Source organism: Crassostrea angulata, chromosome 6 (assembly GCF_025612915.1).
Source record: "Crassostrea angulata isolate pt1a10 chromosome 6, ASM2561291v2, whole genome shotgun sequence".
In the NCBI taxonomy this organism is placed as follows: Eukaryota; Metazoa; Mollusca; class Bivalvia; order Ostreida; family Ostreidae; genus Magallana; species Magallana angulata.
The window spans coordinates 51,607,741-51,621,662 of record NC_069116.1 but is presented as its reverse complement, the minus strand read 5'-3'; the positions used below and the strand labels follow the sequence as shown (position 1 = coordinate 51,621,662).

The 13,922-nt window shown below is 33.8% G+C and overlaps 1 protein-coding gene and 1 non-coding gene across 2 annotated transcripts; both read right to left on the bottom strand.

The window, feature by feature from the left end:
* Nucleotides 1-2,205: 2,205 nt before the first annotated feature.
* LOC128186567 (respirasome Complex Assembly Factor 1-like) lies at nt 2,206-6,899 on the bottom strand. Its single transcript, XM_052856389.1, has 4 exons — nt 6,650-6,899; nt 5,749-5,852; nt 5,343-5,472; nt 2,206-2,544 (listed from the first exon to the last, which is right to left on the bottom strand). The coding sequence occupies exons 1-4, from the start codon at nt 6,758-6,760 to the stop codon at nt 2,500-2,502; spliced, it is 390 nt and encodes a 129-aa protein (XP_052712349.1). The 5' UTR covers nt 6,761-6,899; the 3' UTR covers nt 2,206-2,499.
* A 1,247-nt stretch (nt 6,900-8,146) lies between these two features.
* Trnas-uga (transfer RNA serine (anticodon UGA)) lies at nt 8,147-8,219 on the bottom strand. Its single transcript has one exon. It is a non-coding gene; the product is annotated as a tRNA-Ser (tRNA).
* Nucleotides 8,220-13,922: the final 5,703 nt, after the last annotated feature.

Here is a 13,922-nt window from a genome sequence, read left to right as displayed (position 1 = left end):
AGCATTCAAGCCTGTCTGATGCATCAGTATCATAAGACACACCATCCATGCAAGTTTGGTGAAGTTAGGACCAGTAGTTACTTAGATATAATCATCAGAGGGCACCTGCAACAAAAACTTTAACCAGCTCTAAAAACCTTAACCTCCTCAAGCATCCGAAACCCATAGCTCAGATTTAGCATTTAAGCCTGTCTGGTGCATCAGTATCATAAGACACACCATCCGTGCAAGTTTGGTGAAGTTTTGACCAGCAGTTACTTGGATATTGCTATCAAAGGGCACCTGCAACAAAAACTTTAACCTGCTCCAAAAACCGCAACCTCCCCCAGCATCTGAAATTTAGGACCCAGATTCAGCATCCAAGTCTTTCAAGTCCACAAGTAGGTCTAGATACATCATCCATGCAAGTTTGGTGAAGATAGGACAAGTAATAGCGAGCGCAGCTCTAAGAACCAGTGTGCGCGGGAAAAAGAACGAGCTAAACCTACAGTTCATCAAACAAAATTTTTTGTCTACGTCCCATAATGCTCTCTAATGTTTTCACCCGTGGTGCTATGCCAAAAATGCGGTACATAGAATTACCGAAATACCCGCGATTTACCGAAATACCCGGTGAAAACACCGAAATACCCTTCAAAAACACTACAACGCCATTAAGAGTGTATGTCTAGTATTTTATATAGATGGTTTTGTATATAAAGTTAATTTTTTTAATAAATGTATATTTATTATAATACTTGAACTTGTGTTACATACGTGTGCAAGAGAAAGGAGCAATATTCTGATAGTAATTAATTTTTAAAATAGTTGCTATTTTTATAGTTGCTTCAACTCTATATGGATTTTTGATGATTATTATATTCTTAGATATTTTATTCTGGGAATAAAATTTCACACCTCTATTCGAGTGAAAAGCAATTCATGCAAGAGTTATCGTTCTTAACCCAATGTATACACGTTAAAAATCGCTATTTATGTCAAAATACTTACATTATCAAACTGAAAATTAGGGAAATACATTTAAACACTTAGATTTAAACTATGATGTTAAATATTTGTGCTAAAATGAGGCATTTCTGTGTTTTTGAAGGGCATTTCGGTAAATCACGGGTATTTCGGTAATTCTAGTTACCCCCAAAAATGGCCGACTTTAAACTCGTAATTTACAGTGATTTAAAGTTTGAAGACACGTTTTGAGTACCGCATATGCTTTGGCGACACTCAAAAGATTTGTTACATGCTTCCATACCTCCGTATTGAGTCGAAAAACGTAAACAAAGACGAACCAAGTCATGGATGACGTCACAGTGCACTCGCGCTATATTTCCCGCGATAAATTTAGAGGTGGATCAAACATCTGTAATGCGTGTACTAGCTATTTCAGTATAGACTGCGATACCTGCCTCATTGACGTATGATTTGTTTTCAATCTTTTTTAATATAGAGATTTTATGTATATATATATTAGCAAGAGCCATACTTTACTGTCATATCGATCATTTTTTAACCTAATTGTGCATGCATGAGTAGGGAGGAAATAAACAATAGCACATTTTGAAATAAATAAAAGGAATAAAATGAAAAAATAAACAGTTTAAAAAAATTATGTAGATATTGCATATAGTCAGACCATTAAATTTAAAAGTGGGAAATTACACACCTACAAACAGGTACCGGGCTCTCTCTCTCTCTCTCTCTGGGAAGGGGGTTGCGCTGTATGTATCATAACCATTAAATTTAGTACCTTTGGCATGCTTATTGTAGAGAAATACTCTCTCAAAAATTCTTTGACGTTCGTTGATATCTAAATAAAACTATATATAAGATGACAATGATGCAAGGTATATGTAATTCTTGCTGCGCTCGCCAGAACGGTAGCACCGTAAAACATATTAACTTAGATACAGGACCTACAACAAAAACTTTAACCAGGTCCGGATGCCGACGCCGGGGGTATAGCATTTTTTTTTTTAAGTATTTTTTTAAAGGACTTATGAGGGTATCTATTGGCATGGCACTGTTGGAATAACAAGGCTGCCCATATATCCCAATTTGGATTGTGTCTTTTCAAAAAATGTATGGAGGGCCTATAAAAGTAGGTCTTTAAGACTTGAATATAAAAGAAAGTAAAATTATAGATCTTTCTTTGAATACATTTAATAGTTATCTGTTGACAAAGTCATAAATACATGTACCGAATAAAAATTGATCATACACTATGTTTTTATTGTAAACATCCTAACATTACAATAGATGAATACAACCAGCATCACTAATACAAAATGTTATAAATCATACAAGATTTCTCCACATCATGATACAAAATGAAATAATTCATGATTGATTTTAACACAGTTATAATGAGAGTTTCATTTTTCTGTGAACACTAATGCCACATAATTTCTTCAGAGTTCCTGATGGCACGGGGTGGTCTTTTATTCTGTATGACATATTAGATGATCTCTGTATGTTGGAATCTTCTCACTATGTAGGTAAATGCTATGAATTGGTATGCAAGGATGAGTAGATTATTATCCATGTTACCTGAAAAAAAAACAATGTCCATAGTATTAAAGTTATTGGACTGAAGTTAGAATCAACCAGTTTACTTTCGGTGACATAGCTGAAAAATGACTATAACTGAATTACCGGTAGATAAAAAGCGAACTTGAATAAACTTTTAAGCAGAAAAACTTTGCCACACTTCGCCAATGAGCACATAAGGTACATGTCTAAAACTTAGTTTGGGAGACTCAATTAATTTACATCATTTTTTAAAATAAGATGCAGAAGGACAATATTCAATAGGACTATTTTCCAAGAGTTAATTAAATGTATGAAAATCACAGCTCAATTAAAACTAGATGGTAACCACTTCAAAGGACAATTCAATAAGTGAGCCGATGTACATAAGTTTGAAAAACATGTTTTAGAATTTTGCTTTCATCTTAACCTCTAAACAAAAAATTAACATGTAGTTTGAGATAAAGAGAGAGAAAATATTTTCAGACAAAGATTTGTTAAACACATCTAACTTGACCTTGACTGTTGACCTAGAAACTTTAAGGGCACTGGGCTAAAGAGAATATATGATCTGGACACTGATATACAGTAAAACACGGTTAATACAGCGAACACGCTTATAATGAGTTGACGCTTACAGCGAATTGATTTTCATTCCCCGTGACTATATCACATGTTGTAAACTTGACGGATATAACGAATTACACTTAAAACAAACCAAATTCGCCCATCCATGGCGCTTCATTATAACCGTGTTTTACTGTATGTATTACATATTATAGGTCTGCTATGACCTAAAAACTTGGTTCAAAGTCAGTACACAAAATTTGTACAAAGGAACTCTGTGTGTAGTAAGGCCAGATTGGGTCAAGGGGATAAAAAAATGCTTCAAACAAGTGATGCTGGATGACAGAAAACCAGACAGACTGATCACTAACAGTAGGTGTCTGTAGAATGGAGCTCAGTACACAAAATACATGTAGCTTCTCACTAAAAATCATTAGCTATACTCTACATGAGCCCTGGCATTGTATGTGTACTTGGTACAAAAGACCTTGGCAATGGGTTATTATCATGTAAAATGTACCAGGGCAGGAATAGAATCTGGTTAACTTTCTAAATGTTACATTGAACTTTACCAAATGACTTAAAGGGTTAGAATCATGACACACCTCCAGTTCAATTCACGTACAATGTATTTATTATAGGCAATCTTTGTGTGAATTACGGTGGAAACGTTTAATGTTTCTCCATTAGAAAGTTATGAACTGGGCAAGAACATTACACTTTTTGTCAGTGATATTAAATTTGTTAAATGACCTTGGTGGTCAGACCTTGGTGGTCAAACAAGTTTCAAAAATTTTTCATTAGCATAGTTTATGTGATCATCTGATCAGGGTTGGAAATAAGAGCCCGCCCGACCGCCCGAGACGGTCTGTTTCTTAGGCGGGCGGGGGTGAAACTTCAAAAGACAGCCCGGCGGTCGGGCTAATTTTAATAGCCAGTTCCTAATTTAAAACCGACAATATCTATTTTAAGTTATTTATCTCATTCACAAAAAGTACAGACAATGTCGGTTGTTAGGTTTCTTTGAGAATTAGGTAAGCTCTACAAGTTAATCTATTCGCTCATTGGTCTGAATGATTATTATAGCCAACCAGTATTCGCAATACAATTTTGTTCGGCACTATTGCAATAGAAGCAACATGCTAGATGATGCGCAAGTTTTTGAGTTTGTTGATTCCCAAAAAGCGTTCCTTGATTGACGCTAAGGGGAAAAAAGTATACAACCAAAACAAAAGACACCGATGTACAGTTGAAACACATGGGAAGCTCTATTGTAAACAATGTCGAGGGTGAATAGGTTGTACACCACTATTATATTTTACTATATATTCTGACCAAAATTACGCATATTTAGATGTGGGTAGTTGATTTTAAACAGTCTTCTGGCGAAATCTCCCTTTACAACTTTTAAAACAATAATTCATAAACGATTTAGTAGCAAATAAACACAAAGACACAAGTTTACTCGGAGACATCAAAGTTACTCATGTGGTTGAAAATCAAGTACAAGCATTTTCATCCCCTGTGCAAGTAATTGGCATAAGAATATCAAGTTACCTCGTATTTTTACAAAAGCGGAAAAAATATGCGTTTTAACCGTTTTTATCTCATTGAAAATAGAGCCCTGTCACTGGCAGAAAACACCTCAAAACAAACGAGAAATCTGGAATTATTTTGCTTTGACCATGATATTTTGAACCTACAGAAAAATAGTGTTGTGAGACCAAAACACAATTAGAAGTTAAAAGGAGTGCATCTGACCGAATAAATAAATTTTTATAACATTTATTTACAGTTGTTTTAATTTAATCCCTTTCAATATTTGGTATCATATTATTGTCAATCTTTGAAATTGTTTAGAAAGTTCATGATCATGACATTGTTAGCTGGCTTCAAAAAGAGGGTTTATAATTATATAGTACATGTAGATAAATAGTTTAATTTTTTTAAGCATATCATACTTAATAATAAGCATTCTTTGGGTTATGTTTAGATATGGTTTCAAATACTTGTAGAAGTTAAAGATTTCGAGGGGCCTGTGTTACAGATGTAAATATTAAGCTTTATGTATAATTCATTCATTATAATGAACTTTTTTATCAGGACTGGCAGATTTTGGGCAGGGCTGGTAACTTTTTAAAGTAGCCAGCCCTGTGGCTGGCTGCTATTTTTGATGAATTTCCAACCCTGATCTGATACATGCATTCCTTTTCAAAAACTTGTAAATTTTTTAAATAGAAAACAAAAGGTACCAGAAATGCAGCAAATGATGTCATAAGTCCCTCTTTTAAGATTTCTGATGCTCCTCCATATTCTTCATCATCAATTTTTTGAAATGAGTTGTAATACAGATATACAATGCCAAGGTTGAGTGCAAAAAACCTGTAAAATGCAAAAAGTGAAATTGATGGGATAATTTATCAGGTGTAAATGATTGTCTTCTTTTTCAAAATCAGAGAGATTTTCATCTTTAACAGTTTGTAATTTTGTACATGTATTAAGATAGAAACTACCGATAATCAAGTTTTTTATAACTCACTATGTAAAATGCCTTCTTAACTATCAAAAGACATGAGATACAAAAATTCCATAACAACACTGTCATATCATGTTATTTGAGAGATTAACCAAATTTTATAGAGATCTTTGATCACTTACAGAAGCAATCCAAAAAATCCCTTCAGTGGCAACAACCCCCATATTAATCCTTGAACAAGACCAAAAACCTGCCGCATCCAATAAATGACATCTAAAAACTCATCCTGAAAGTAGAACAAATCTTAATCAAGGTACAACATTGTCTATTACTTCATAAACTAATAAGAAAATAAAACATACCGGTATGTGGCGTGCGATAATTTCCTGCCAGTGCATTGTTATGTCATTTTTCGTATACATATGTGTTGATAAAATGAGGTAACAATGCACTGGCGAGAAATTATACTTGGCGCGAACTAGTAACGTGGCAGGAAATTTTTAAATGATGGATGTAATGGTTGACTGTCATTATTTTGGCTCATTTGAATTTTCTGAAGCAATAGAATACAAGATAAATCAATTTTGTACACAGATCAGCACACTTGAGGTCAGGCACTGCAATATTCTTGAAATATTCGGCCCAAAATTGGCGAGGGGGTTAAAAAGTTGCTGCATACCTGGTGTATTTATATATAGATAGGGTATAGTTCCCCTACATTTAAGCATTTAACGGCTTATTGACAGAAATTCAGAGGACTGGAGGAATATCGACAGTTAGACTGTTTTGATTGCAATGCTTAACAACTCGGTTGCTAGAAACCCTACTTCGGGGTGAAAGTTGGGGGGGGGCGGGTTTGAACCCAATTTGGTTCATGATTATTTTCCCCATCAAATAACATATCAATGGAAAACAAACAGAAATTTGCAATTGTCCTTTAAAAATATATATATGTATAAAGGAATAACTCATTAAAGAAATTATATTAAATATGTAAATCTAACTTCTTTTATCTTAAACAGTAACAAAAAAGTACGTCATGTATTTATTGCTATAAACTTAAGCTTATAAAGTGTAACGTACTTTATCTTCCCACGTGGATCCAGATGCAAAGGCTTTCGATAGTGTTGAGATTGTAAGGAATCCATTGACCGGTTTCTCGTCGGTTCGCTTCCTCGGTGTTGACGAAGCCATCAAATAAACTTTACTTTAAAATCTTACTGAAATATGTATTGGTATGAGGACTGGAGACGTCAAACTTTGACAAATAATCAGAATTTTTCCGAGGACTTCACATTATAGTTTAACATTTTTGACACGCCGATCTCGACGATAATAAAAGAAAGTCGTCCTTCGAATCAATTTTAGCTCACCTACGATATCAAAAATTGTACAGATTTATGTAAATAATTTGAAAATATATGAACCGGAACAAAACTAATCATTTTTGCCAATACACAGGAATTTCTCAGACAGGTATATGGATACTTAGCTGCCGGTCTGTAGCTTCTGGTCTGAAAAAATTCGGATGGACGACCTGGGAGCTACAGTGCCGCCCATTGAAAAAATTGTATATCTATTACGCACAAAAAATTGCGCTAGTTTTGGACTGATCAACCTTATTTATACGCAAATTCTGTGAAAAAAATTAGTACCATTAAATTCTTCAGGCAAAGCGGTTCTGCGGAGAACATGTTGTGAACGGAATCTTGGCAAACGCGGTGAATTGTTATAGACTTAAATATCCAGGGCTGTATATTTCAGTTTAAACAACATCGATTTCACACAAACTGACAAAAGAGCAGACCTTTGAAAAAATCTTTTCTAATATTGACAGTCTCTGGCTAAATATTGGTGACTTTCAGGCTCATCATAGTAGTGAATCAGAATTATTTGACAGTTTGTTTTGATGTTCAAACCAGATAATTTAGCCTCTTGTCAATGTGACACGAATGATTATTTGGGAATCTTCTTCTTCCCGTATAGTTCAGACCACCATCTGGTGTAATTTCGAACTATTGCGCTAATGCGCGGTGCGAGCGAACCATCTATGAACAGGTGCGCATTTTAAAAACCATGGTGGCACTATATATACATATGAAATCATCCAGATGGTGGTTACTGAAATAGGACATTGTGCAGCTCGTTCCTGAAGGTGTTGACGGAACTGCACTCAATTACACATGTTGGTAAACTGTTCCACAGCCTGATGGTCGCTGGGAAGAAGGAATGTTAATATGTGTCAGATCTGGCGTAAGAGATCAATAATCTTTTGTTGTGGCCTCTCACTGTCATCCCAGTTGGTATAAGGTAGGAGGTTGGTATGGCCACCAGACATCTCACAATGCGGAACATCATGATGGCTCGATCCGCAGATCTTCTCTCTTGGGGTGTTGGCCATTGCAGTTGTTGTAGCATGGTCGTAACGCTACTGGTGCGATGGAAATCACCAGTCACAAACCTGGCCGCTTTCCGTTGTACCATCTCCAGGTTGTGTATGTAGGTGGCCGTAATGATCGATTTTGTATTTATATCGTAGTAGGAAAGGAGGAATGAGTTAATAAATACAATTAAAACATATGGCTGGACCGGGAATTGAACCCTGGACCCATGCAACTCAAGTCAGGAGCTCTACCACTGAGCTACCCATGCCGATATACACGTTCCATATAGCCCAAACTACTACATTTCTTCCTCCGTAAATAGTCTTCCACTCCGAGGACACAACACAAGTTCGACCTTGTCATGACTTATTAATTATATTATATATGCATGTTGCCTGTACAAGGAAGGCCACGACACCATAGAGCCTCAACTACTACTGTACATGTAACTACCGGTGGTATGTATGGGAACAACAAAGCTATGACATAACAAAAATAACTGATACTTTCATGATTTTTATCGAGTAGGAAAGAAAATTATTCAATATAAAATGAAAACAAATCTCAATATAATAGGAATAAATGGCATCGAATTTGATTACTTCAAAAGAAGTAATTTTAATATCCATATGCTTAGGTATTGTTCGGTAATTTATCAGTTGTATAACACTTTTTCGGAGTCTACGGACAGACATAGCTTGTAATCGGGAATACTCGAAATCAGTCTAAGAGGTCTTGGCAACTAAATCACACAGGTGTTTATATATGGAACGCCAAATTAACATATATTCAAATATTTGTACCTATCTTCAAATAATTGTACCTATCTTCAATTCAATTGTACCTATCTTAAAATTGAATTAGAGATAGGTACAATTCAATTATACCTATCTTTAATTCATTTGAAGATAGGTACAATTGATTTGAAGATAGGTACAAATGCAATGAATTGAAGAGAGGTACACTTGAATTAAAGATAGGTACAATTGAATTGAACCTATCTTCAATTACTAAAATATTGGCAATAATGAATACTCCCTGTATAGTACTGCATCAGATGAAGCCGCATCCATTTTGAATATTGTTGCTGTTGTTGTTTTGTATTCATACGCGACGCTTCATTTACATTATTTACATTTTTGATCAATGACACTTCAAAGTTTTTGATTTGAAAATGTTTTATTAAATGATAAGAAATGAAGATAATAATTTTTCTGTTGATCCAGAGGCGGATCCAGCAATTTTGAAAAGGGGGGGTTCCAATTGATGAAAATCAATATGTGCAAAATACATCATTTGTCAATAAACAAGGCCTTTTGAACGTTTTCCGTGCGTAAATTTAATAAACAATTATCTCATCAATATCTATTTCACATCTATTTTAATATCAGAGTGCACTGCATTATTGAGCGTTTTGGTTTAGGAAAGGAAGATTTGCATAATTTCTAGCCTTAAAAAAAAAAACGAGTCTCCAGCAATGAGAACGTGCGTCTATGCTATGCTTAATAGAAAGAAACGCTAAGAAACCAAAAATAATTCAGACTTTTTACGACAAGATATTATAAAAATGAATTTTTGGTAAAAAAAAAAAAAATTATGTCTTTGATGTTTAAACTCTGAACTATTCAATATTTATTGATTTTGAGTTCTATCGATTGCCTTCTTAAATAAAGGTCTAAATGATAGGATATGACAAAAATGGGGATAGTTTATCTGCTGAATAGATGGAACATGTGTAATACAATTGTACAAGCAGTAGCTAGTCGTCCCACGGAACTTGATGTGACCTCTGTATAATGGGTGCGCCACATCACCCGGCACTAGTACTGAAGCGATCTTATTCAGGAAAGTTTTGAAAAGTTGTGCATTTTCATGATGGTTTATATATAAACCCCTTACAAGGTATTTTGTAGCATAATTTCCGATTCTTGGAAACAAATCAAAAAAGGGCTTTCTTTTGTGTTTCATGTGAGTACGAGGTACGGTATAGCTAGCATTCCAGAAAAATAGCATAACTTGCATAAAATTAACTAAAATTGATTTTTTAAAGAAATAGAGTAGACAATACATTGTAGATGTAATTATAAATCTGTGTTTTTAGTGACACTGCTTAGTTATTTTTTTTTTAATTTTCCACATGTTTACTCACAGATGTACCTTTTTCGAAAAAAAAAAAACCGTTAGGGTTTTTCATATGAAATACATGTACATGTAAATTACGGTGCGTTGTAAAAAATTCTTTAAATTAGCAATTTTAAAAGCATTTATTTGAAATAATTACAGTATTTATATTATAAATGGGGACAATTGCCTTTAAATAGGCATTACAAGTTTTCAAAAAAATTTATATGCTCCAGAGAAAGGGGGGGTTCCGACCCCCGGAACCCCCCCCTCTGGATCCGCCAATGTGATCGACGTATCAAAGAAAAAATTGACCGGAAAACTTTTTCATCAATGCGATACGTCGATCAATAGAAAAATTATTATCTTCATTTCTTAAATTTATTGTTTTATGTAGAACGTTTAGACCAAAATACAGTCAGAATGCATGATTTTAATATTTTTTATCTTTATTTTCAAAAATGTCTATAGGCACTTGATACCCCATCAAAAAGAGGGGTTGTTGGTGCGGTATCAGGAGAAAACGTACCCAGGAGAAAACGTACCCAATTTCTAGGGTACGTTTTCTCCAGGAGAAAACGTACCCGGGTACGTTTTCTCCAAGAGAAAACGTACCCTATGAAAATCATTATTATACTACTTAATAGTTTTTAATATTTTTAAATACTATTTTGCATAATAAATGTACAGAAATGTAAGAATTTTATAGATATATGAATTTAATACTTTATAATTTTAAAGGGGTTGGACATATTAAATAATTTTCAAATTCTACTTTATTGCATATTTTAATGCATATATGTATAGAAATATATTTATTTTATGAATAATATGTTTATAATAATTGTAGTACGAAATAATTAATGACCTGTCATAAAGTGTTTTCAGTCTACTTCTTCTAATTATCCATTTACCGTTAGCCTTACCGATTTGACTTTCTCTATGCGAGATCCCCCGATTTTAAAATACAGTGATAATCAATTAAATACCTGAGCAGTTATTATTATGTAATATTATGTATTGCCTCCCCGTGCAGGAGGTAGAAATATTCACCCTCCCCACATTATACATGTCAGTGGCGTCGAAAGCAAAATGATTGTTCAATGTTACATCTCGTAGTAGTTTCCATATATATATGAATCAAACAACTATTTAAAAGACTTGGACTTGGTTATTTCATTAAGCAACCTTGTATTATAGATAATTTTCAAAAAAAATGGAGAAAAAAAAACCCCCGCCATATCGACTTCTTGAGATACTCATCATTTAGTTCTTCAAATGAAATAGCAATAATTTAATTCTGGTCGTAACACGCTTTCTGATTGGTTGAAAAATTTATTTTATATCGTATAAAGAATGTTGCCTACGTCATTGTAAGACAAACGTCAAAAACGTATCAATCCGCCTGACGTTACGTTTGAATTTTGTACAATTTGATGTCATTTTATAGATCAAATGACCGTTTTTATCAACAATTGAAAGCAAAAAAATTATAAAGAATGAATTCAATATTTATTAGTTTTATACGATATAAAATGGTTTGGAACAGTTTACGTTTTTTTATAGCGTAAACTGCCCCAAACCATTTTATATCGTATAAAACTAAAAAATATTGAATTCATTCCTTAAATAAAAAACTAATAATTTAACGGTTTCATTAATGGTGGATTAATTGTCGACTAATTAAACTGCTCAGGCCAGGTTTGTGTATGTTACAAATTATTGTCTTATTTTAAGTACGTGACCATGGTGACTATGCATTTAAAAACAAATGATACAAATGTTTATTGTATATTTTATTTTCTTTCATTTAAGAATATCTATGAAAATCATTATTTATTATTTTCATAGGGTACGTTTTCTCCTGGGTACGTTTTCTCCAGCATTCGTTGGTGTTTCCCTCGTTTCCCTCCATGTTGAAATGTCTTCAAGGGAGCGTTCATTATTTCCAACAATACACAAAACGAATTGAACCTAGGTATAATTGAATGGTACCTATCTTCAAATCCTTTGTAGATATGTCTGAATTGAACCTATCTTCAAATCAATTGTACCTATCTTTAAATGAATTTTACCTATCTTCAAATGAATTAGAGATAGGTATAATTCAATTGAACCTATCTTTAATTGAATTGAAGATAGGTAATATGTTTTACGGTGCTACCGTTCTGGCGAGCGCAGCAAGAATTACACATACTTTGCATCATTGTCAACCTAGTGCTATATAGGTATCAACGAACGTCAAAGAATTTTTGAGAGATTATTTCTCTACAATAAGTATGCCGGGGCAAATGTACTAATTTTAATGGTCATGATACATACAGCGCAAACCCCTACCCCTCTCCCGAGAGAGAGAGAGAGAGAGACCGGTTCCTGTTTGTAGGTGTGTAATTTCCCACTTTTAAATTATCATTTTTAAATTTAATGGTTTGACTATATGCAATATCTACATAAATTTTTTTACTGTTTATTTTTTATCTTTATTCCTTTTTATTCAGTCCAAAATATCCTATTGTTTATTTCCTCCCTACTCATATACTTACCTACCTAATCAGGTCCAGCACAATCTCTTGATTTAGCTATATAGCTTGAAAAAGCTATATAGCTCTATAAAGCTATTCAAAATAGCTTAATAAAGCTATTTATATGCAGTTTTTAAAGAAAATATTTATTGTAAGAAATGGACGAAAAATCGTAATTAACTTGCTACTCATATTTGTGCCATTGACCATTATAAACTTGACCCAAATTAAAGATAGATTTAACTCTGCAGCTTTTAAACACTTTTAAGCAAAAACTATATTTCCATTGTTTGGGTAACTGTTCACCACTTTGTGTGCAATGAAGCGTGGATAAGTATGATTTCTTCTCATTGTGATAAATTATTACCAATCAATTATCTTGTTCACCATAACTGACCTCCTTTATATTTCATTCAAGAAGTAACTGTGTGGTCATGAATCAGTTGCCCCAAAACTTATAGTGCAAAGTCTCTTAAGGAGACGCAAACTTATGAGTAATCTTTACATACATTGTTTACAGAACAGTTCAAAGTTGAAAATTATCACTGCACTAAAGTGCGATTTTTTATACATACTGAAAAAATTACACATTTAAGAAAAATATATGACAAAATAGCTAAATGAAGCTACTCTGAATAGCTTAATAAAGCTAATTAGCTTATTCAAGCTATATAGCTAAATCTGGAGATTGTACTGGACCTGCTAATGTACATGCATGCACAAATAGCTTAAAAATGAATCGATATGACAGTAAAGTATGGCTCTTGCTAGTATATATTTAAATAATCTCTATATTTGAAAAAACCCAAATCATACGTCAATGAGACAGGTATCGCAGTCTATGCTGAAATAGCTATAGTACACACATTACAGATGTTTGATCCACCTCTAAATTTATCGCGGGAAATATAGCGCGAGTGCACTTTGACGTCATCCTTAACTTTGTTCGTCTTTGTTTACGTTTCTCGACTCAATACGAAGGTATGGATACAATTAACAAATCTCTTGAGTCTCGCGAAAGCATATGCAGCACTCAAAACGTTTCTTTAAACTTTAAGTCGCCGTTAATTACGAGTTAAAAGTCGGCCATTTTTGGCATAGCACCACGGGTGAAAACATTAGAGAGCATTATGGGACGTAGACAAAAAATTTTGTTTGATGAACTGTAGGTTTAACTCGTTCTTTTTCCCGCGCACACTGGTTCTTAGAGCTCGCTTCGCTCGCTATTAAAAAAAAATAAAAACAAATCATATGTCAATGAGGCAGTTATCGCAGTCTTTACTGAAATAGCTAGTACACTCATTACAGATGTTTGATCCACCTCTAAAT

What these genes read in the sequence shown, in the direction of transcription:
- LOC128186567 (XM_052856389.1), bottom strand. Translation starts at nt 6,760, where the DNA reads ATGGCTTCGTCAACACCGAGGAAGCGAACCGACGAGAAACCGGTCAAT. An exon ending in GGATTTTTTGGATTGCTTCT is followed by an intron (nt 5,473 to 5,748) that starts GTAAGTGATCAA and finishes TGCATTTTACAG; the next exon opens with GTTTTTTGCACTCAACCTTG. An exon ending in CATCATTTGCTGCATTTCTG is followed by an intron (nt 2,545 to 5,342) that starts GTACCTTTTGTT and finishes TTTTTTTTTCAG; the next exon opens with GTAACATGGATAATAATCTA.